Source organism: Pleurodeles waltl, chromosome 10 (genome assembly GCF_031143425.1).
Source record: "Pleurodeles waltl isolate 20211129_DDA chromosome 10, aPleWal1.hap1.20221129, whole genome shotgun sequence".
NCBI lineage: Eukaryota > Metazoa > Chordata > Amphibia > Caudata > Salamandridae > Pleurodeles > Pleurodeles waltl.
This window is the reverse complement of record NC_090449.1, coordinates 277672921-277697624: the sequence shown is the minus strand read 5'-3', so window position 1 is coordinate 277697624 and position 24704 is coordinate 277672921. Positions and strand designations below refer to the sequence as shown.

The window sequence follows — 24704 nt, the reverse complement described above, 5'->3', positions numbered from 1 at the left end:
TTCCCTTCTCCGGTCGGGTCAGAATGCGTTGTTTTTCTCCTACAATAGAGCGATGCATCAATTTCTGGATGGGGCACCTCGGATCCGCGCAGAATCGGGTCGACTTTGACGCTCAGGGGCGATGCGTGGAAAATCTGGTAGCATGGTATGAAGAAACCGCGCTGCGTGGGGCTTGCGTCGTTATCAGCCTCGGTTAGCGGATATTGCTCATTGTTTCTCCAGCCATGTTGTGTTGATCTTAGAGCCGTAATGCAGGTGGAGCGTTGATTTCAGCCGCGAAGCCGGCGGCGATTCGTTTATCAGCTTCATCATGGAAGGTGCGTCGAAAATGTCCCCTCATGGCGGTTAGAGCGTGGATTTTTAGCTCTTGTCTGCCAGTTTCACCTTTTAAGGGCCCAGGAACTGGATAGGACACCACTTGGCAGGATAGGAGTCTCAGCAGAGAGTCCAGGTGCTGACAGAGGAAGTCTTTGGTGGCCCTGAGACTTCAACAACAGGAGGCAAGCTCAGTTCAAGCCCTTGGGGATTCTTCTCAAGCATGAAAGAACAACAAAGTCCAGTCTTTGTCCCCTTTCACAGGCAGAAGCAGCAAATGCAGGATAGCCCAACAAAGCAGTCACAGGCAGGGGCAGCACTTCTCAGCTCTTCACACCTGATCTACTGGGAGGATGGCCTCTTGTATTGTGAGCCTAAGGTTGCTGAGCATGGGTCAGCCCATGTGCTGGTGGTACCGCAGAGCTTCAGAGTCTTCCTACTGAGTCTGGCTCATGATGTGCCTCTAACTGGTCATTTGGGGCAGGAAAAGACCTTTGAACAGCTTGTCACCCACTTTTACTGGCCCCAAATGCTCAGGCACTCAGATGCACACTATAGGTCTTGGCAAACTTGTCAAACAAGTGGCAAGAGTAGGGGGAAATGTAGGGCTCCCCTCCAACCTTTTCCCATGGTCAGCACCCCCTTGGAAAGGATTGGTATTGACATTGTGGGGCCTCTGGGTCACAAGACAGCCATGGGCAACATGGTCAGTTGTGTTGGACCATGGCATCAGGTACCCAGAAGCCATTCCTTTGAGGTCAATCCCCTCCCCTGTGGTGGTATGTGCTTTGATGAGGGGGTTTTACCTACATGGGGTTCCCCAAGGAGGTGGTATCTGTTAGGGGTACTAACTTCATATTAACCTACATGAAGTCTCTGGGGAAGGAGTGTGGGGTGACATATAAGTTCACCACTCCTTACCACCCCGAAGTAGTGGTCTAGTTGAGAGATTCAATCGCACCTTGAAAGGCATGATCATCAGCCTGTCAGAACCCTTGAGGCGTAAGTGGGATCACCTCTTGCCATGCCTTCTGTTTGCCCACAGGGAGGTGCTGCAAAAGGGTCTTGAATTTAGCTCCTTTGAGTTACTGTATGGCCATGACCTTTGAGTCTGGTTAGGGAAAGCTTGGAGAAAGCCTTGAGTAAACCTCCCCAGGATGTATTTAGCTTCTTGCTGGCCTTCAGAAACCCAGACTGCCCGCTTCAGAGCTCTTGCACAAGAGAACCTGGATGCAAGCGAGTCAGACATGAAGTGGTGGTATGACCTGAATGCCACTCTGTTTGAGTTTCAGCCTGGGCAAAAAGTGTGGGTAATGGCGCCAGTGGAGCCAAGGGTACTCCAGGACAAGTAGACTGGGCCATTTGAGGTGGTGGTGCGCAAGAGCGAAGTCACCTACCTGGTGGACTTACGGAATCCCAGATACCCCTTAAGTGTCCTGCATGTGAACCATCTCAAACCACACTTTGAGCAGACTGAATTGTCCATGCTCCCAGCAACAGATGATGGGATGGAGGAAGAGACTGAGCCTCTTCCTGACCTCCTGTCTGCTGGAGAGAAAGATGGGTCTGTGGAGGGAGTGAACCTCTCCCCCTCCCTGAACTCAGAACAACAGAGGGACTGTTTCCAGGTATTTGGTCAGTTTGCATCCTTGTTCTCCCTGATCCCAGGGGTCACACACTTGTGTACACATGGTGTGGACACTGGGGACAGTCCACCCATTAAACAGAAGGTTTACAGGCTGGCTGGTAAGCTCAAGGCCAGCATCAAAGATGAAGTGTCTAAGATGTCATCCCTAGGTAGATTGCATTTTCAAGCAGTCCCTTGGCCAGCCCTGTGGTCTTGGTCCCAAAGGCTGCTGTTCATGGTGCCACCCCAGAACCCCGGTTCGGTGTGGACTACCGGGGTCTCAATGGGGTCACCTAAACTCACACACACACCCCATACCCCGAGCTGATGAGCTCATAGAGTGGTTGGGAGCTGCCAAATACCTCAGCATGTTTAATTTGACATCTAGGTATTGGCAGATTCCCTTAACTGAGGGGCCCAAGGAGAGGTCAGCATGTTCTACCCCAGATGGACACTTCCAGTTTAAAGTGATGGCATTTGGGCTGAAAAATGCCCCAGCCACATTCCAGAGGTTGGTCAACCAGGTGTTGAATGGGCTGGATTACTTCAGTGCAGCATACCTGGATGACATTGCAGTGTTCAGCTCCACTTGAGGGGAACACTTGCAGCACCTCTGCAGAGTGTTGGAGGCCCTGCAAAAGACAGGCCTCACTATTAAGGCAAGTAAGTGGCAAATAGGGCACGTTTTAGTGGTGTATTTGGGACACCAGGTAGAGAGTGGCCAGGTGGCACCCCTACAGCCAAACATTGACACCATTCTGGCTTGGGAGCCTCCGTAGACCCAGACTGAGGTGAGGGCCTTTTTAGGCCTCACCAGCTGTTACAGGAGGTTTGTCAAGGGATATGGCACCAATGTTGCCCCCCTTGCATGAGTTGACTTCCAAGAAGCAACCAAAGAAGGTGATCTCAACAGAGGCTTGCCAGACCACTTTTGATGCCCTGAAGGCTGCCATATGCACAGCACCTGTGCTGAAGGCACCTTACTACTCCAAGGAGTTTGTTGTACAAACAGAGGAATTGAACATGATATAGGTGCAGTACTCTCACAGCTTAATGAAGACGGCCTAGATCAACCTGTAGCCTTCATTAGCAGGAGGTTACTTCCCAGGGAACATAGGTGGAGTGCAATAAAGCGTGAAGCTTTTGTTGTGGTCTGTGCGCTGAAAAACCCTTCTTGTTTGGGACTCTCTTCCGGGTTCAGACCAACCACAGGCCCCTCAGATGGTTAAAGTAGATGAGGGGTGAGAATCCAAAACTGTTGTGGTGGTCCATTTCCCTACAGGGGATGGATTTTATGGTGGAACACCGCCCTGGCACAGAACACGCCAATGCTGAAGGTCTGTCCAGATTCTTCTGCCTTAGTGATGAGAGCTCCCATGATGTTGGGTTGTTGCTCCCCACTTTCAGCTCAGAGGCACACGTGTTAGATTTGACATCCTTGGTGTGGTCTCCCGTAACTTTTTGCCTCTGTTACCCAGGTTGTTGATGTATGCTGGACTCTGTTTTTGCTGTTTTTGTTACTCTGGGCACTTTACCACTGCAATCCAGTGCTGAAGTGCAAGTTCTCCTATGTAAAATGTATGTGTAATTGAGTTTCCATGATTGGCCTATTTTATTTACTAGTAAATCCCTAGAACAGTTCAATAGAGGTTCCCAGGGCCTGTAACTCAAATGCTACTAGTGGTCCTGCAGCACTGTTTGTGCCACCCATGTTAGTAACCCTGTAAACATGGCGCAGACCTGCCACTGCAATGTCTGTGTGGGCAGTTTTAAACTGCCAATTCAACTTAGCAAGTGCTCGCACTTGCCAGGCCTAAACCTTCCCTTTTTATACATGTAAGGCACCCCTAAGGTAGGCCCTAGGTAGCCCCATGGGCAAGGTGCGGTGCATGTTAAAGGTGGGATACATACTTATGTGTTTTACATGTCCTAACAGTGAAATACTGCCAAATTTGTTTTTCACTGTTGCAAGGCCTATCTCTCTCATAGGTTAACATGGTGGTTGCTTTTAACTATTATTACAGTGGAGATTCCCTTTGGGAGCAGACAGAAATGTGGAGTTTAGGGTCTCTGATTTCACAATTTAATAATACATCTTTTAGTGAAGTTGTTTTTTAGATTGTGTGTTTGAAAATGCCACTTTTAGAAAGTAGGCATTTTCTTGCTTAAACCATTCTTTGACTCTGACTGTTTGTGGATTCCCTGTCTGGGTCAGTTTGACAGTTGGGCTGTTTGCACCTCTCTCTAGACAGTGACGCAAAGGAAGCTGGGGTGTAGCCTGCATATCCTGATGAGCCATCTGTGCTGGGAGGGAGGGGAGGTGTGGTCACTTACACCTGAAAGGGTTGTGCCTGCCCTCACACAATGCAGTTTCCAACCCCCTGGTGTGTGTCTGGGGCCTAGCCTAGGCAAAGCAGGATCTTGAAAACAACAGAGACTTCTCTTCGAAGTAGGCCTACTTCAAAGGCGAAAAGGTGTATAAGAAGGGGACCCAAAACCCCTGAAAATTGGATGACTTTGGAATCAAGAGGAACCTCTGCCAAGGAGAAGAGCTGAAGAGCTGTGGAGAAGTGCTGCCCCTGCCTGTGACTGTGCTTTGTTGGGCTGTCCTGCAGTTGTTGCTTATGTCTGTGAAAGGGGACAAAGACTGGACTTTGTTGTGCATTCCTGCTTGAGAAGAATATCCAAGGGCTTGAATTGAGCTTGCCTTCTGTTGTGGAAGTCTCAGGGACATCAAAGACTTCCCCTGTCAGCACCTGGACTTTCTGCTGAGACTCTTGTCCTGCCAAAGTGTACCCTCTCCAGTTCCTGGGCCCTTGAAAGGTGAAGTTGGCAGACAAGAACTAAAAAACCATGCACAGACCGCCGTGGGGGGAGATTTTAGATGCAACTTCCGTGATGCAGCTGATAAACGACGCACTGCCAGCTTCGTGGCTAAAATCAACGCTCCACCTGCATCGCGGCTGGAAGATTGATGCAACGTGGCTGGAGAAATGATGAGCGACACCCACTAACAAAGGCTGATAATGACACAAGCCCCACGTAGCACGGATTCTTTATATTGTGCAACCGGATTTTCTTCGCATCGTCCTTGGAGGTTAAAGTCAATCAGAATTTGCGTGGATCCGAAATGCAAAACGCATCGCTCTCTTGCGGGTGAAAAACGACGCATCTCCAAATTAATATTACCTATTTTTCTAAACCTGTGTTGTGTCGTTTTTTAGTGTGTTCCCTGAGTTACTGTGTGTGTTGGTACAAATACTTTACACATTGCTTCTGAAGTGAAGCCTGTCTGCTTGTGCCAAGCTACCAAGTGGTGAGCGATGGGTTAACTGAGTGTGATTCTCCTTCTCCCTGATTAGAGTGAAGGTCCTTGCTTGGACAAGGGGTAACCTGACTGCAAACAAAAGACCCCATTTCTAACAACCCCTTTCTGCCTTTGAAGTAGGCAACCTTCAAAGGAAAGTCTCTGTTGTTTACAGGATCCTGCCTTGGCCAGGCCAGGCCCCCACACACACCAGAGGGTTAGAGACTGCATTGTGTGAGGCAGGTACTGTCCATTCAGGCATATGTAACCACTCCTCCCTCCAGTCTAGCCCAGATAGTTCATCAGTATATGCAGGCTACACCCCCAGCTCCCTTTGTGTCACTGTCTAGAGTAGATTCGCAAACAGCCCAACTGTCAGTCTGACTCAGACATGGAATCCACAAACAGGCAGAGTCACAGAATGGTTAAAGCAAGAAAATGCCCACTTTCTAAAAGTGGCATTTTCAAACTGACAATTTAAAAAACAGCTTTTCCAAAAGATGTATTTTTAAATTGTGAGTACAGAGACACCAAACTCCACATTTGGGTCAGCTCCCAAATCGAAACTGCACTTAAACGATATTTAAAGTCAGCCCCCATGTTAACCTATGAAAGAGATAGGCCAAGCAACAGTTAAAAACCAAATCTAGCAGTATTTCACTGTTTGTACATGTAAAACATTTCAGTACATGTCCCACCATTAACGTACACTGCACCCTGCCCATGGGACTACCTAGGGCCTACCGTAGGGGTGTCTTAGAAGTATAATAAGGAAGGTTCAGGCCTGGCAAGTAGGTACTCTTGCCAAGTCGAATTGGCAGGTTAAAACTGCACACACAGACACTGCAGTGTCAGGTCTGAGCCATGTTTACATGGTTACTAACGTGGGGGGCACAACCAGTGCTGCAGGCCCACTAGTAGCATTTGATTTACAGACCCTGGGCACCCCAGTGCACTTTACAGGGGACTTACTAGTAAATCAAATATACTAATCATGGACAGCCAATTACATATACATTTTACACTGGAGCACTTGCACTTTAGCACTGGTCAGCAGTGGTAAAGTGCCCAGAGTACCAAAAACAGCGAAATAGAGTCCAGCACACAGTCAAAACATGGGAAGCAGAGGCAAAAAAGACAGGGGAGACCATGTCAAGGATGTCAGGTCTAACAGTTATTATTTGTAAATTAATTATTTAACTGAATGTTAAGTATAGGTTTATTTATTTAATTTCATTTTATTCTAGTTATGTGATGCTAGGTTTGTAGGGGTCTCTCGCTGGAAGTTAATTAGGTAAGAATTATGAAACATTAATTACTAATTGTTAATAATTGTTTAATTTATTTTAAATATGCAAGTTATGAAATAGTTATTCTTTTTGTTATATGTTAGGTGCAGACTGCTAGGTCCTTAGAGGTATAGGGTGGGAAGGTATTTTACTATTGATTGAATAGCAATTATTCATTAATTGATACTTTTTAAATAATAGTTACATAAATTGATTAATTGTTCAAATTTATTAATATTTTTTCTACATTCATGTGGTTACTCATAATGTAATGTAGTGTGTTTGAAGTGAAGTGTTTCCCCTGCCCTTACTTAAACTGTAGTAGGAATAGTAAAATTAACCTCTTCACAGTTTGACACTTGCCATACAGTTCAGCTGTTTGGGGTGGGAATAGTACATCTGCCCCCCTCAAAATTTAATCCATTCCCTACTGTTGTAGAGACTGGAGTGTGAATTGTAAAATGTTACCACTCCAAAGTCCAGCACTTTGCTTATTGTTGAGCTACCTGGGGTGAGAGTGGTAAATTTTACCCCTTCCAAAATCCAGTGCTCTCCCTACTGTTGCAGTTTTTTGTGTGAATAGTAAATTTAGGTGGTCATTACAACCCTGGTGGACGGTGTTAAAGCGGCCGGTAGACCGCCAACAGGCTGGTGGTAAAAAAATTGCAATTACGACCGTGGCGGAAACTGCCAACAAAGACAGCCACTTTAACACTCAGACCTCCACGGCGGTGCAAACAAACAGCGCAGCGGTCACCGCCAACAGACAGGCGGGAGACAATGTACCGCCCAGACTATTATGACAGGCCAATCCGCCACCTTTTCCGGGGCAGATTTACCGCGGATAAAAACACGGCGGAAACAGGAATTTCGAAGGGAAAACGCTCACCTCTACACACTCCACGAGGAACGAGGACACCATGGAACCGGAACTCCAAATTCTCCCTGCGATAGTCTTCCTGCTCCTTCTACCAGGAGCACGAACGCCGGCGGCGAAGACCACGGTGAGTACAGCACCTACGACACAGGGGAGGCAAAAAACAGGGACACACACACGCAACACCCCACCCTCATCCACCACAACACACACACTAATGCATATCAATACATCACAGTTACACCCCCCAAATCCCCCCGGAAGAATGCAAAGACCAAAGAAAATGAGTGTAACCATCGGAATATATTAAAAACAAGTAGGCAGAAATATATTTATACACCATGTACAAAAGAAATACCAGGCATAGTAGTCCAGGTACTGCACAAAGAAAGTCTGTGGAACACCGGGACCACACGGTATGGGCGAGGCCCACACAAGATCCCTGACCATGACAGAGAGAATACTGCAGGGCCATCAGAGAGCAAGAAAACAGGCACCTCAGGGGGAGGGAAAGGGGGGGCACCTCAGCCGCTTGAGTGCACAACGCCAAATCCATGAGGGGGCCACATGCCCACTGTTCAATCCTGGGAAGTGCAAAGCCACAGTCTCTCAAGTCTCTAAAGTGGGTGGGTTGCCCACTGTTCAATCCTGGGGAGTGCAAAGCCACAGTCTCTCAAGTCTCTACAGTGGTTGGCTTGCCCACTGTTCAATCCTGGGGAGTGCAAAGCAACAGTCTCACAAGTCTCTCCAGTGGGTGGGTTGCCCGCTGTTCAATCCTGGGGAGTGCAAAGCCATAGTCTCTCAAATCTCTACAGTGGGGGTGTTGCCCACTGTTCAATCCTGGGGAGTGCAAAGCCACAGTCTCTCAAGTGGATGACAGTCTCCACTGGTTCTGGGGGGGACTGGTGCCCAGAGTGTAACATCCTGTGAAGGACAGAGGTAGTGGATGGATCTCTCCACTGGTTCTGGAGGGGGACTGGTGCCCAAAGTGCTTCATCCTGTTAAGAACAGAGGTAGTGGATGGATCTCTCCACTGGTTCTGGAGGGGGACTGTTGCCCAGAATGCTTCATCCTGCTCGTGACGGACTCAGTAGCGTCAGTGCCCTTGGCGCTCATGGGCCAGCGGTGCTTGAGGCGGTGGTGCCCTGTTCAGCGGTGCTTGAGAGGGCGGTGCCCTGTTCAGCGGTGCTTGAGATGGCGGCGCCCTGTTCAGCGGGGCTTGAGATGGCGGTGCCCTGTTCAGCAGGGCTTGTGCTGGTGGTCCTTCATGGCCCAGCGGGGCTTGTGCTGGCGCTCCTTCATGGCCCAGCGGGGCTGGTGCTGGCGGTGGCCTCCTGGGCAGCTGGGCTGGTGCTGGCGGTGGCCTCCTGGGCAGCTGGGCTGGGGCTGGAGGTGGCCTCCTGGGCAGCTGTGCTGGGGCTGGCGGTGGCCTCCTGGGCAGCTGGGCTGGGGCTGGCGGTGGCCTCCTGGGCAGCTGGGCTGGGGCTGGCAGTGGCCTCCTGGGCAGCTGGACTGGGGCTGGCGGTGGCCTCCTGGGCAGCGGGGATGATGGCGGTCTTCTCCGCCGTGCTGCTCTTCCCAGACTTGCCGGGTTTCTTGTGGCCCTTCCCCACCTTGGAAGGTGTCACAGCTGACTCCACACTCCCAATGGGACCCCTGGGAGCGGCTTTGGTGGCTGGAGTCTTCCCCCTCTCCCGCCGGGCACTGGCCAACTTCTGATGCTTCACAGGTGGGGGACTGTCTGTGCTGTGGCTCCGTGCCACACTGGCTGTCCTGGTGGCCGGTGCACTCCACATACCGGTGACTACAGGCACCACTGGTCCCGAAAATGTTGTGGCTGAGGTGCAACTTCGGGACCTATGAGATGGACGGGGCGGGGGAGGTGTGGGAAAAAGGTCAAGGGTGGACAGGAAAAGTTTTTGGGACACACTGGGACGGGTAGCTGGAGGGGGTTTGGGAGTGGAGGAAGAGGTGGTAGTAGTAGGAGGTGTACGTTTGGTGACTTTGGGAGAAGGTGCATGCGCTGGAGGCTGTTGTGAGGTGGATGGCTGTTGGGTGGGTGTGTGCCTTGGGAGGGGATGTCACAGACACACTGGGAGAGGACACAGGGGACGTGTGAATGGTAGTGGGGGTGGTGACTGCACGTGAGCGGGGAGTGCTGGTGGGTGTGCTGGTGAGGGACGTAGTGGCTGTAGAGGTAGTGCATGCAGGTGTGAGTGTAGACGAGACTGGGAGGGAGGAGGGAGACGACGAGGAGGGGGACACAGTGGAGGCAGTGGATGTTGGTGTGTCTGCATGTGTGTGTTGCTTGCGTGAGTGCCTGTGGGATGTGTGGTGCTTATGTTTGCCTGAGCTTCCCTTGTGTGTTGAGGTGTGTGCATGCTGGTCTGATGGTGTGCTTGGGATAGGCAGAGGTACAGGGGATTGGGTCTGGGTGGAGGAAGTTGGAGGGGGGAGGCTAGAGATTGGGACAATGGCTGCCATCAGTGCTGAGGCCAGAGTCTGAAAAGCTCGGTGAAGGGCTGCCTGACCAGAATGAATGCCCTCCAGGAATGCATTGGTTTGTTGCAACTGCCTTTCTACACGCTGGATGACATTCAAAATGGTAGACTGCCCAACAGTGAGGGACCTGAGGAGGTCAATGGCCTCCTCACTGAGGGCAGCAGGGGTGACTGGGGCAGGGCCTGAGGTGCCTGGGGCGAAGGTGATGCCCACCCTCCTGGGTGAGTGGGCACGGGGCGAAGGCTGATGGGCTGCTGGGAGGGCGGTGGTGGTAGGGGGGGTGGCGGCTGTACCTGTAGATGCGGGGGCACAGATGTTGCCACCACCACAAGGGAACTCCCATCAGAGGACGAGTCCGTGTCGCTGGTGTCAGCTCCTGTCCTCGCCGTGGAGCTCCCCTCGTCCTCCGTCACACTGGTGAATTCCGAGTCCGTAGTCTCGCCCTCCAGGGACATGTTGGATGCAGCTCCCTCGTGCTCCGGTGCCACTGCTCCTCCGCCTGATGATGCTAATGCACAGAATAACAGGGATACCACAAAAAGGGGGGGGGACGACAGAAGAAAGACATGTTGAGTGCATAGATTACCGCTACCGTTGGCGGACACGACAGACACAGAAGCCCCCTGCACTACGCCGCGCTCTTGGGCTCCACTGTTCAATTCCTGGGAAATGGCCTAGAAGGGTATGGATGACATCTGCACACATAGATGACACAGGGACATGAATAGCTGTACTTGCCACTCTACAGAGGTGGGCTGGGGTGCCACATGGCCTGCCTTACGGAGGGGCCTTGCCTACGGAACTCGTCCTGGCCTAGGGAAACCCACAGCCCTCCTCCCCCCACCCAGACAACTCCACTGCGCGCAAAGTCAGCAGAATGAGAGTGTACTCACCCCCTTGTGTCTGCTGTGGTGCCCTCAAGCGCCCATCCAACTCCAGGTAGGCCACCGCCAGGATCCTGAACATCAGGGGGGTCATGGTGCGACGGGCACCCCTCCCACGTTGGGAGGCCATCCCCAGCTAAGCCTCTGCCGTCTTCTTGCTCCAGCGGCGAATGTCCTCCCATCTTTTCTGGCAGTGGGTGCTCCGTCTGTGGTAGATCCCCAGGGTCCGGACGTCCTTGGCGATGGCACGCCAAATATCTTTCTTCTGGTGAGTGCTGACCTACATGACATGTACAGGAGAAAAAGAGAAGTCATTACCAACTGCACCGTCAAAGTGATTGGCACCCATCCCTACCCTTGCCATGTGGCACATGCATTCACCGTCTTTCATGCACGCAGCACTCTGCCCCCTTCCTTCTTACATCCAGCCCTCTCCACACAGGCATAGCCCATACAACATGCTCCCTGTGTACTTACCTGTTTGTCTGGAGGACCGTAGAGTAGGTTGTACTGGGGGAGGACCCCGTCCACGAGTTTCTCCAACTCCTCCGATGTGAAGGCAGGGGCCCTTTCCCCAGACGCAAGAGCCATTGTCTCTTCCAGACCGAGGTCACAGCAGCACTTGCAGTGTAGGTCCTCTCCTGTCGAAGATCAGGTATCGAGTGATTGAACAGATAGAAAATGGCGGTCACGTCTGCGGCGGTGCATACCGTCACCGCCGGCGTACATCGTCATTGGCTCCTGGGACCCATAGGTTCCAATGTTAACCAATGCAGCATTGCGCCGCGGTCTTTGACCGCCTACCCGCGACGGTGTACAACGCCAGCGCAGTTACCTCACATCCCATTGTCCCACTTTAGAGGTCAGGCAGCCACCATTTCAGGGGCCCACATGGCTTCATTTTCAACTGCGTCACACATACCTAGGCCTAGACTCAACACACATACAGGCCACCTTTTGTGTATGGATAGTGTTCTGTGTAAACTGTGGGTACGTACCTCTGAGTTGGTTGACTCTGTGCTCGCTGTTGTCCTTAATAGGCACCGTCCGCTGGGACATGTGAGGAAATGGCGGCATCCTCCGGTGTACCGACCGTTGGTGGACCTGTCGACAATGGAGAAGCGACATTCGATAATCACCTACAGGGTTGACCGTGCCACAATCCAGGAACTGTGTACCCAGTTGGAGCCAGACCTGATGTCAGCAATCTGCCATCCCACAGGAATCCCCCCTCAAGTGCAGGTGCTGTCAGTGCTCCATTTCCTTGAAAGTGGCTCTTTTCAAACAACTGTGGCCATGGCATCAGGGATGACCCAGCCTTTGTTTTCCAACGTATTGTCCAGAGTGTTGTCTGCCCTTCTGAAACACATGCGGAGCTACATCGTTTTCCCTCAGGTGGAGGATTTGCCTACAGTGAAAGGTGATTTCTATGCCCAGGGACATATCCCCAACATCATAGGTGCCATTGATGGGACCCATGTGGCTTTGGTCCCCCCCCACAGGAGTGAACAGGTGTACAGAAATCGGAAGAGTTATCATTCTATGAATGTACAGATGGTATGTTTGGCAGACCAGTACATCTCCCATATGAATGCCATGTTCCCTGGCTCAGTGCATGACGCCTACATCCTGCGGAATAGCAGCATCCCTTATGTGATGGGTCAACTCCAGAGGCACCGTGTGTGGCTATTAGGTGAGCACCTGGAAGCAAGTCATTGGGAATGGTTGTCTGGGTCTGGAGTTATCCCTCCAGGTTAGTGTGTGTCTAACAGTTGTCCCTCGTCATTTGCAGGTGACTCTGGTTACCCCAACCTGTCATGGCTACTGACCCCAGTGAGGAATCTCAGGACCAGGGCAGAGGAACGCTACAATGAGGCCCATGGGCGAACTAGGATGGTGATCGAGCGGACCTTCGGCCTCCTGAAGGCCAGGTTCAGGTGCCTCCATATGACAGGTGGATCCCTATTCTACTCACCAAAGAAGGTTTGCCAGATCATCGTGGCCTGCTGTATGCTTCACAACTTGGCTTTGCGACGACAGGTGCCTTTTCTGCAGGAGGATGGTCCAGATGGCGGTGTTGCAGCTGTGGAGCCTGTGGGCAGTGATGAGGAGGAAGCAGAGGAAGAAGACATGCACAACAGGGACTCAGTGATCCTGCAATATTTCCAGTGAGACACAGGTAGAAATCCAAACCTGCCTACTACATGTACTTTGACACTACTACCTCTCTCCTGTCTGTCGTTTTCACCCAGTGTATGGTCACTGAGTTGTCACTTTCCCTTACGATTTCACATATGTGGGTCCCACTGTGTGACATCTGCTTAGATTCCTCATGGACTAGAGCTGTGTGACATAGGTATGTTGACATCAGTATTTAAAAAACATTTTAGCACTGTAATTGCTAATACACTATTTCAAAATCACAGACAGACTCCAGATCATTTTGTGCTTTAGGTGTGTTTATTTAAATGCTCAATATTGGAGGGGGTAGTGAAATGGTGAGGGGTGATGGCGGAGGAGTGTCCATGGCAGAGTCCAGTCTATTAGTCTCACAGGTGCATTGCCCATATGGGCATAGGAAGTGGAGCTGGGGTAGTTTAATTATGGACAGGGTGACAAAGTGGGACAGTAGGATGACAATCAGGGTGGTCTCATTTCTTGGCGGGGTTTTGGCATCGTTCTCTGTCTTGTTCCTGGATCTCAGGGACCGTTTGTGGGGTGGTTCTCCCTCTGCAGGGGGTGGGGTGCTGGTGTGGTGGTCCTGTGGCGGGGCGTCTTGTCCAATAGCGCCGGCGGAGGGGGTGGGTAGTTCATCGTCCATGCTAGTGTCAGGGGCCCCTTGTAGTGCTACAGTGTCCCTCCTGGTGTTGAGTAGTTCCTTCAGCACCCCTACGATGGTGCCCAGGGTGGAGCTGATGGTTCTGAGTTCCTCCCTGAAGCCCATATACTTTTCCTCCTGCATGCGCTGGGTCTCCTGAAATTTGGCCAGTACCGTTGCCATCGTCTCCTGGGAGTGGTGGTAGGCTCCCATGATGGAGGAGAGGGCCTCGTGGAGAGTGGGTTCCCTTGGCCTGTCCGCCCCCGTCGCACAGCAGCCCTCCCAGTTCCCCTGTGTTCCTGGGCCTCCGTCCCCTGGACCGTGTGCCCACTACCACTGCCCCCAGGTCCCTGTTGTTGTTGGGGTGGTGGGTTATCCTGGTTTCCCTGTAGTGGTGGACACACAGCTGATTGACGTGTCCTGGGGACGGAGGTATGGGCCCGCTGGGTGGGTGCTGTGCTGGTGTTTCCAGAGGGGGGAAGCTCTGTGGTGGCCTGTGCCTGTGTGAGGGAAACCGACTGTCCAGAGGTCCCCGATGGTCCGGGCTGGTCATCTAGATCCAGTTGGACAGAGGTGCTGTCATCACTGTGGGCCTCTTCTGTTGGTGGTGTGGACATGTGTGGACCCTCCTGTCCGGTGATGTTGGGTTTGGGTCCTGCAGGGGTATAAAAGGATGGTTATTAAATCTGTGTGTGTAATGGTGTGCAATGGGTGGGTGACCGTGTACCCCAGTGCTAGCATTACTGTGTGGGAGCTTGTGTGATGATGGTTTAGGGGGGTGTATGGGTATGTGCAGTGGCAATGCTTTGGTGATGGATGTCCATGCTTTGTTGTTGCATGCAGGGCTTGGTTTTGGGATGTGTGGTTTGTGATGTTGGGACATATGTGAGGAGTTGGGGTGCTGGGGGTGAGGGTGAGGGTGGGGGTATGTGATAGCATGCAGGTAGGGTGAGGGATGTAATAGTAAAGCTTTGACTTACCAGAGTCCATTCCTCCACCTACTCCTGCGAGGCCCTCAGGATGCAGAATCACCAAGACCTGCTCCTCCCATGCTGTTAGTTGTGGGGGAGGATGTGGGGGTCCGCCGCCAGTCCGCTGAACCGCCAGGTGGTGTCTTGAGACCACGGAACGCACCTTCCCCCATAGGTCGTTCCAACTCTTCCTGATGTCCTCCCGATTTCTTGGGTGTTGTCCCACTGCGTTGACCCTGTCCACTATTCTTCGCCATAGCTCCATCTTCCTAGCTATGGAGGTATGCTGCACCTGTGATCCGAATAGCTGTGGCTCTACCTGGACGATTTCCTCCACCATGACCCTGAGCTCCTCCTCCGAGAACCTGGGGTGTCTTTGCCGTGCCATGGGGTGGTGTAGGTGATGTGTGGGGTGGAGTGTGTGGTGATAAGTGTGGTGATTTGTAGTGGTGTGTTGTGTGAGATGCGTGGAAGTTGTGTGGGTGATGGTGTTGTGTGCCTGTGGATGCTGTTGTTCTTGCTGGTGGTGTCTCTCTCTGGCCTTCTTTTGGAATTTTTTGTCGTGGGGGTTTGTGGGTGATGTGGGTGTGTGTTTTATCTTGTAATGGGTGTGTGGGAGTGGTGTGTGTATGTGTATCAGGTGTGTGTATTTTAATTGTCTAATGTGGCTGTGTTTTGTAAGAGTGTGTATCTTGAGCGCGGTGGTGTGTACCGCCAATGGAATACCGCGGTTGAAAGACCGCCGCGTGGATTCGTGTGTCGTGATAGTGTGGGCGTATTTCTGTTGTTTTCGCCTGTTTATCACTGACCTTTGGTGTGGCGGACTTGTGTGGGTGTCTGACTTTTGGCGAATTCCGAGATGTGGGTCATAATAGCTGTGGCGGATTTCCGCGGCCGCAGCGGGGTGTTGCCGGTCTTCTGCACGGCGGTAAGCGCCTTTTACCGCCAATGTTGTAATGACCGCCTTAATCCTTTCAAAGTCCAAAACTTTCCCTAGTGTTGTGTAGGCTGGAGTGGGAAAAGTAAATATCACCCTGTCAGAAAATTAACACTTTCACTACTGTTGCTTAGACTTGAGTGTGAATATTAAATTTCACCACTCTGAATTCCACGCTTTTCCTACTGTTGCACTTACTGAAGTAGGAATAGGAAATGTAACTCCTTTGAAGCCCAACTTTTTCCCTATTATTGCGATGACTGGAGTAGAAACAGTAAGGGCCAGATGTAGGAAACTGTTTGCGACTCGCAAACGGCAAAATTTGCCGTTTGCGAGTCGCAAAACGCAGTTTCCTATGCAGAAATGCATTTTGCGAGTCGGAACCGACTCGCAAAATGCATTTCCGACTCGCAAATAGGAAGGGGTGTTCCCTTCCTATTTGCGACTCGCAGTGGGATGCAATACCATTTGCGACCGCGTACGCGGTCGCAAATGGCATCGCAGTTACCATCCACTTCAAGTAGATGGTAACCCACTCGCAAATTGGAAGGGGTCCCCATGGGACCCCTTCCAGTTTGTGACTGGACCCACAAATATTTTTTCAGGGCAGGGAGTGGTCCAACGGACTACTCCCTGCCCTGAAAAAATTCCGAAACTAAAGGTTTCGTTTTTTTTTTAAGTGCAGCTCGTTTTCCTGTAAGGAAAACGGGCTACACTTAAAAAAAAAAAAACTGCTTTATTGTTCAAGCAGTCACGAAATGGAGGTCTGCTGACGACAGCAGGCCTCCATGTTAGCGAGTGCCTATACTCGCTATGGGGCCGCAATTTGCGACCCACCTCATGAATATTCATGAGGTGGGTCATTGCGACCCCATAGCGAGTCGCAGTCGGTGTCTGAGACACCGTACTGCATAGCAATTTGCGACTTGCAAATTGCGAGTCGCAGGGACTCGCAATTTGCAAGTCGCAAATTGCCGTTTTGCTACATCTGGCCCTAAATGTCATCACTCCAAAATTCAACACTTTCCCTACTGCTGCATAAGATAGAGTAGGAATAGTATATTTAATAATCTCAGACTACAATAATTTTCAAAATATAGTTTAAATCAATTTTATAGCATTAATTGTATTTTTTTAGATTTTATATTTTTTCTTTTTATTCTTAAATTAATTGTAATGTGTAAAGTATTTTTTGTAAATACATTTTCTGTATTTGTCAACCTTTAAAATTTGATTTAATATCTGCAATAACTAATATGGTAATGTAATATAGTATATAATATATTATTCTTATTCAATTGTTTATATGTTCATGGTTTAATTGTGTATGTAATTATGTCACACTATATATATAAATACATATATATTTATATATAGGTTATAAAAACATACACAGATATATGTGTGCTTTGTTATAAAAGTAGATATTTATATATAGTATTAAATACTGTTGGAATATATTTAATTTACATGATATGAAATGTATATATTCACCATTTACTACTCTAAATTATATTTATATAAAAAATTATATTTTTTTCAATTGTTTGACAATATTAGTGGCACCAATATTTTTTTCCGATATGTTTTTACTTACCATTATAAATATAGGAGCACAATATTGAGCTTAATGATATTTTTGACAATGTTTCGTCCGGATATAGTTTACCAAGATATTGTGTTGTTGATCCCCATTCAAAATGTTCTCACTACATCTTTCAGCCCCTTCCACTGTGAATGGAACTCTTTGTTCTGGACTTTGAGCAGGATTAACGTGGTCCCTCCGCCCGGCCTGTGCTCTATCACAGTCATGCAGAACCAGATAACTTTGATTTTGGTTTTAAACAATCGATTACATTTTACTCTATTTTCCTAAATTGGTGTGGGATTTTTCTTGTGTTTTCACTTTATTACTGTTTGATGTGTTTCACAAATACTTTACACATTTCCTCTATGTTAAGCAATTTAGGGGTTGCTTGTGTTTCACCCTGACAGATATTGTGGTTGCTGCAGTAGACACATTCTCATCATGCATGTTTTCCAAAAGGATAGCAAAACACAATACTTTGAAAAAAAGTCTACATTAAAACCAACATTTTAGCATGACTTTGATTAATTATTAGTGCCTATTTCTTCCAAAAGGGTGTGTTTGTGTGCAAAAATATCATGCATTCCTTTTTCACTTTTGACCCACTTTGGCCTTTTAATTAGATGGATTATCATTTCTAGAGTTAGAGCACCCAAGTTTCCCTATCCTATGCTGTTAGAGGTCCGTTCAGCCCAGGTTCTCAAGTAGATTTATAGGGCTTTTCATCATAATTGTGTAATGGATTCAACAGAACTGCAAATCCCAGAATACAAAGTAAAACCTGGGCATCATGAGCTTTTCATGCATTAATTAGGGAGACTTAAGAGCTGAGAAACCTTAAGTGGTCTGACTATTTTTTACTTTGATTACAACTGAGAAAGTTGTAAAACTTTAACAATATTTGTTACATGTCAATGGCAAGGATGAATAACAACACTGCTATCTGCTTTTACAGATCCTCATGGACCATCGTTTACCATTGGAAAAGCGGTATGGCTTCTTTGGGGTCTGGTGTTCAACAACTCCGTGCCGGTGCAGAATCCAAAAGGGACGACTAGTAAAATAATAGTTTCCATATGGGCATTCTTTGCTGTCATTTTTCTGGCCAGCTATACTGCCAATCTTGCTGCATTCATGATCCAGGAGGAGTTTGTGGATCAAGTGACTGGGCTGAGTGACAAAAAGGTAGGATTTTAAGATATGTCTGAAAGTAAAGATTTGACTATTTGTGAATACTTGATTTGCCACATTACTTACCGATTGGTAGTAGTCTTCCAGAAAAAAAGTCTCAACAAGTTACCTACCTAGCAAATAGTTAAAATGTTCACTAAGACAAACTTCTCTAAACATATTAGGGAGAATTGAAAAACTCAATATTGACAGTTCCTTTTAAAAAAGTTTCATGACCAAGACAACTCAAGTAACATTTCGTTTCACTATATTTTTGTTAAGAAAGTAAATAGAACCACATTTTACTATTAAAAATTCACTCTTCTGCAATTTTTCATTATGATTGCAAACAATAAAACTGCAGGCTCAAATGGAGATAGCCTAGGTCTAAGGCCCTTTGGGGAATTCACTCTTGTATATTATATCTAAACCTCACAGAGTCCTGATTTGTTCATCCTCTAGAGACAAAGTTGTCCAGGTGGCCCTGAAGGAACATTGGAGATCTTATTGCTGATAGATCTCTCAAACATCCAACAGTGTATATATTTCCACATCTAACAAACTACTCAGTCATGTAATATTGTGCCAGCAGTAGCCATTCTTTAAACAGAAGAGCTTCCTGAAGGCAGGCTATGAGGACTTTCAACAAATCTGTAGGGTAGAGTCAACTTTTCTTAACTCTGTTAGTGGACTTTGGCGGTTCCCACCATTCACTCACTTTAGAGGAGTACCAGAGCCTGGAATAAGAGGTACTCCACTGACAAGGATTGAGTGTTCTTAGAAGGAAAATCTGAGAAAATCCTGATCTTCTCATTTCAATCTCTGACCTTTTCATTAAGTGTGGAGTCCCTCAGGTACTACAGCGCAAGGTCAGACTGACCTATAGGGCAATCAGGCAGTGCCCAATGACTGATATGAAGAGTCAGTGTTTGGGCCAGTTTGGTAGTTGTTTGTGGGCCTCTTTTATTCTCTTGTGGGCCCATTTTTACTGTTAATTTTACTTATATCACCAAAACATTGCCTGCAGCAAGAACAATTAATTGGTTTCCACACACCTTACAAAACACCTCTATAGCATGTGTTTAAAGGTTCAGTAGGGCCCCAATTTGTAAATATGAGCCACCTATTTAGCCATCTAATTTGCTAGAAGGGTGGCACTTTTTTTTAAGCTGCCACCTATTTTCAGTCCCAGCCTGACCCTGCTACACAAAACCACTGTAGTTCTCTCACATATACAGGGAGTGCAGAATTATTAGGCAAGTTGTATTTTTGAGGATTAATTTTATTATTGAACAACAACCATGTTCTCAATGAACCCAAAAAACTCATTAATATCAAAGCTGAATATTTTTGGAAGTAGTTTTTAGTTTGTTTTTAGTTTTAGCTATGTTAGGGGGATATCTGTGTGTGCAGGTGACTATTACTGTGCATAATTATTAGGCAACTTAACAAAAAAAAAATATATACCCATTTCAATTATTTATTATTACCAGTGAAACCAATATAACATCTCAACATTCACAAATATACATTTCTGACATTCAAAAACAAAACAAAAACAAATCAGTGACCAATATAGCCACCTTTCTTTGCAAGGACACTCAAAAGCCTGCCATCCATGGATTCTGTCAGTGTTTTGATCTGTTCACCATCAACATTGCGTGCAGCAGCAACCACAGCCTCCCAGACACTGTTCAGAGAGGTGTACTGTTTTCCCTCCTTGTAAATCTCACATTTGATGATGGACCACAGGTTCTCAATGGGGTTCAGATCAGGTGAACAAGGAGGCCATGTCATTAGATTTCCTTCTTTTATACCCTTTCTTGCCAGCCACGCTGTGGAGTACTTGGACGCGTGTGATGGAGCATTGTCCTGCATGAAAATCATGTTTTTCTTGAAGGATGCAGACTTCTTCCTGTACCACTGCTTGAAGAAGGTGTCTTCCAGGAACTGGCAGTAGGACTGGGAGTTGAGCTTGACTCCATCCTCAACCCGAAAAGGCCCCACAAGCTCATCTTTGATGATACCAGCCCAAACCAGTACTCCACCTCCACCTTGCTGGCGTCTGAGTCGGACTGGAGCTCTCTGCCCTTTACCAATCCAGCCACGGGCCCATCCATCTGGCCCATCAAGACTCACTCTCATTTCATCAGTCCATAAAACCTTAGGAAAATCAGTCTTGCGATATTTATTGGCCCAGTCTTGACGTTTCAGCTTGTGTGTCTTGTTCAGTGGTGGTCGTCTTTCAGCCTTTCTTACCTTGGCCATGTCTCTGAGTATTGCACACCTTGTGCTTTTGGGCACTCCAGTGATGTTGCAGCTCTGAAATATGGCCAAACTGGTGGCAAGTAGCATCGTGGCAGCTGCACGCTTGACTTTTCTCAGTTCATGGGCAGTTATTTTGCGCCTTGGTTTTTCCACACGCTTCTTGCGACCCTGTTGACTATTTTGAATGAAACGCTTGATTGTTCGATGATCACGCTTCAGAAGCTTTGCAATTTTAAGAGTGCTGCATCCCTCTGCAAGATATCTCACTATTTTTGACTTTTCTGAGCCTGTCAAGTCCTTCTTTTGACCCATTTTGCCAAAGGAAAGGAAGTTGCCTAATAATTATGCACACCTGATATAGGGTGTTGATGTCATTAGACCACACCCCTTCTCATTACAGAGATGCACATCACCTAATATGCTTAATTGGTAGTAGGCTTTCGAGCCTATACAGCTTGGAGTAAGACAACATGCATAAAGAGGATGATGTGGTCAAAATACTCATTTGCCTAATAATTCGGCACTCCCTGTACAGATCCCATCAACTGAATTTCTGCATTTACTTGGCATAATGTTTATTGGTATGTTAATGGTCCAAGTTCATTTTTAATGTATGATTGGACAAAAGGATATTTACAATGATTTTTCAAAATTTCTAGCACCTATAGAACCAAGGTTGGGAGAAATCTAGAGTTCAACAATATAAATATTGATGGTGGGAGATCCTTTAAGGGGTGTGTTGTATAAGGTTTTTCCAGATCTCACTGTTATGCTATAGCAGACGTTTTCAGATAGAGAAAGACCTACCTCTATTTGATCTCACAAGCAAAAAACACTGGTTTATTTCACATGAAAACTACTAGGAGTGTATTTCAGTAAGTAGGGGGCTGATTATGAATACAGCGGTCCCTGAACTGACATACCTGCAGTGGCAGTCGGACTGCCAAGGTTGCTGCCGGACCACCAGCACACCACCTCCATCACCAGGATCAGAGTTCCTGTGGAGTTGGCGGTGGTGGAAGCTGTGGTAAGCAACAGCAGTGCCAAGTTTGGCACAGCTGTGCTGATTATAACTTTCCTTTCAGCCAGCCTTTTCATGGTGGAGTCCCCCCATTAAAAGGCATACGAAAATGCAGAGTTGGGGCCTCAGTGAGGCCCCTGCACTGTCCACAATCATGTTGTGGGCAGTGCAGGGGTTCCCCTGTCAGCACCCTTGGAATGTTCATAGGCTGCTCAGGTTTCCACCAGGCTGACCGACGGAAACAGTATGGCAGCATTGGCCTGTTAGTACCTGACTCACAGGTGGTGAGGCAGAGCAGTGCAAGGCTTACACAGTGAGATGTGCGAGCTAGAGACTCAGAAGTCAGCAACACAACAAGTAACACTCAATAAATCAGCATTCAGTTGATGCTTTTTTTAAACTATCACAGCTATCAAATAACCCCCTAAATGTGTACTAGCCTCTGAGGGTCTGAAGCACCTTTAATGGTTTGTGCCCTAATATGCAATGTAAAAAAATCAGGCTTCCGGGCTTGTCATAAGGTGTCATCAACAACAGGATATAAGCTATTCAATAATAAAAAACATCTTACCATTATGAAACATAACAGAGTGCTACCACAAAAGTGCTAAGTTTGACATTCACTGTAAATGAAGTCATCCTTATGTTATGTGTATTTGTATAGCACACAAATCATCCCAGAGGATATTCTGGATCTAAATCAGGAGTTGTATTGAGTTTTGTCTTACATTCCTCAGTAATATAAAACATAGACCATACCTATGAAAAATAAATCTGTTCTCAAGTTTGTCTAATAACTAAAGACAATCCTCTAAGAAAAGCTTAGAAAACTACCACAGCACTCCAGAATAACACAGTAAAAACCTGAGAGTTGGAGGCTCTTGTGGGGGTATTTTCACACTCCTGGCAACTCTTGGAGACAACACAATGGTGATTCTTCTGCTCCTCTTGGGGGCACCACTAACTAGATTCTAAATTTGAAAGTCCTTTAGAGTCCTTCCAAGTTCTGATGGAGCAACCGTTTTTGGCCACGGACTGCTAAACACTTAGGGGCAGTTTTATGGAAAGTGCCGCTGCACCGTGTGCAGCACAACTTTCCCTGCACCCCTTAGCACCCCCCTACTGCACTATGTGTGTGCTGTATTTAAAATACGGCGTACCATGGCGCAGGTTAGGGGGCAAAAGCGTTATTCAATGTGAGGCTATTGATGTACTCCGCAGGAGTGGCGGAGGCATAATGTAGCGCAGAGGGTTACAGAGTAGTGCGATGCATGCATTGCGCCACTTTGTAAATACAGAGCAGGGATTTTGGCCTCATTGGGCCAAATTAACATACAAAATAATGAGGCTAATGTGAAACAAGGTGGAGCTTCGGGCTTATAAATGTGCCCCTTACATTTCCTCTTCCATTTTATGTGCCTGACACTGAGCTGGCTTGCCTGTTCTCTGTCCTTCCCTGGGACAACTGTTCACACAGTGCTTGCTGGACCATATAGCTGCTGAGGACTATGTGGTCACATTGCTCTCCCATGTCACCCAACTCTCTGTCGTTCCAGGGACAAGAGAGGGGTCATCTCCTTATGCTCTTCCAGAGGAGAGCAGTAGATGATGCTTCTGGTCGCGCTTGGACACTGGGAGTTCCTCCACAAAACACACAGCCACCATCATGACTCAGAATCTCCCCAGGTGATGATGGAGTTTGTCCTATGAAACAGAAGTTTAAAAACAGATAGTGACACAAACCAGTTGACTGATTCCCCAAAGCACCCACAGCTTTGCAGGCTCCCCAGTGGTTTCAGGTAACTCCAGCTTCAGATTTTCTTATCTACTGTGGGAGCCCTCTGCAACAGGGGACCAACAGTATGGTTTCAAAATACTGCACTCAAATGGTTTGCCTCCTTTTGGTTATCTCTAGCCCTAATAGGCCATTTCCAGTTAGGTTAATTGATCATGGTGGTGTGCTTCAGATTTTCTGGAAAGCTGACTTCTAAATATTTTCTATGATGTTTTCCTGGTGGTTTGTCACAGCCCCTGGCATTCTCTCTGCTTGGCAGCATTGGGTTGGAAGAGCCTAAGCATGTTCTCTTGTTCAGCTCTTGATAGTTTTGTGGTCCAGGGGCTTTTTGTGGCAGCACCCCACAGCACGTAAGGCAGACTACTCTCAGTGAATGCATTCCTAAAGCACTGTCTGGCATAAAAAGACTACTAAGTTGAAAACCAGTGTATAATCTACGGAGAAGAGTATAGCAGGAGGATTTAGGAAGCAATAACTGCTGTAAAGCAAGTCCAGACCAAGCAGGTTTTATCCCAACACGTCAATGCGGAGACACCAGCTAAACACATTTTACATTTAGTAGATAAAATACACAGGTCCAGGAAAAAAAACTATCCTCTCTATCAACACTGAAAAGGAGTTTCATAGAGTCCATTGGCCCTATCTGTTTGCGACCCTAGAGCGATTTGGCTTCAGTGACAAATTCCGTGGATGTGTCCATTGCATGTACAGTGCTCCTAAGGCCTCAGTGAGAGCCAATGGGGTGGCGTCCCAATCCTTCCCTATCCAACGTGGTGCACAACAAGAATGTCTCCTTCCCCCCTCTTTTTTGCCTTACCTATGGAACCCTTAGCTCAGAAGATTAGGTCCAACCCAAATATTTTGTGTATACAGTTCAGAGGAGACCACCATCTCATTAGCCATTATGCAAATTATGTGATCTTAGCCATCATGGACCCAATGTCATCTCTTCCCGCCCTCATAGCAGAACTCCAAGCTTTTGGGAATCGGTCTGGCCTCAAAGTAAACGTGCAAAAATCCCATATCTTTAACCTCTCAAAAAACCAACATCATGAAGCTGGTCTCTGCTCAAAGTTCCCTTTCGAATAAGTGAAGGACTCTATTCCTTACCTAGGGATCAAACTAGCAAGCTCTATCTATAAAATCATAACACTTAACTACACAGCCCTATCTACCCAAGTGATAGATGATCTAAACACATGGCGACGTTTTTCGCTTACCCTGGCTAGGAAGGCTAGCGGCCATAAAAATGATGATTCTCCCACACATTCTATACCTCTTCCACACCCTCCCATTAACCCATCTGAAAAATACCTTGCGGTCCCTGCAAATGGA

At 47.7% G+C, this 24704-nt stretch overlaps 1 protein-coding gene across 1 annotated transcript in view; it reads left to right on the top strand.

The window, feature by feature from the left end:
- The window catches only part of GRIN2A (glutamate ionotropic receptor NMDA type subunit 2A), a 1722233-nt gene that overhangs the window by 1408227 nt on the left and 289302 nt on the right, over positions 1 to 24704 (top strand). Inside the window, exon 9 of the mRNA XM_069210410.1 lies at positions 18071 to 18300. Coding sequence (XP_069066511.1) covers positions 18071 to 18300 — 230 coding nt within the window. The remainder of the gene's footprint in view (positions 1 to 18070; positions 18301 to 24704) is intronic.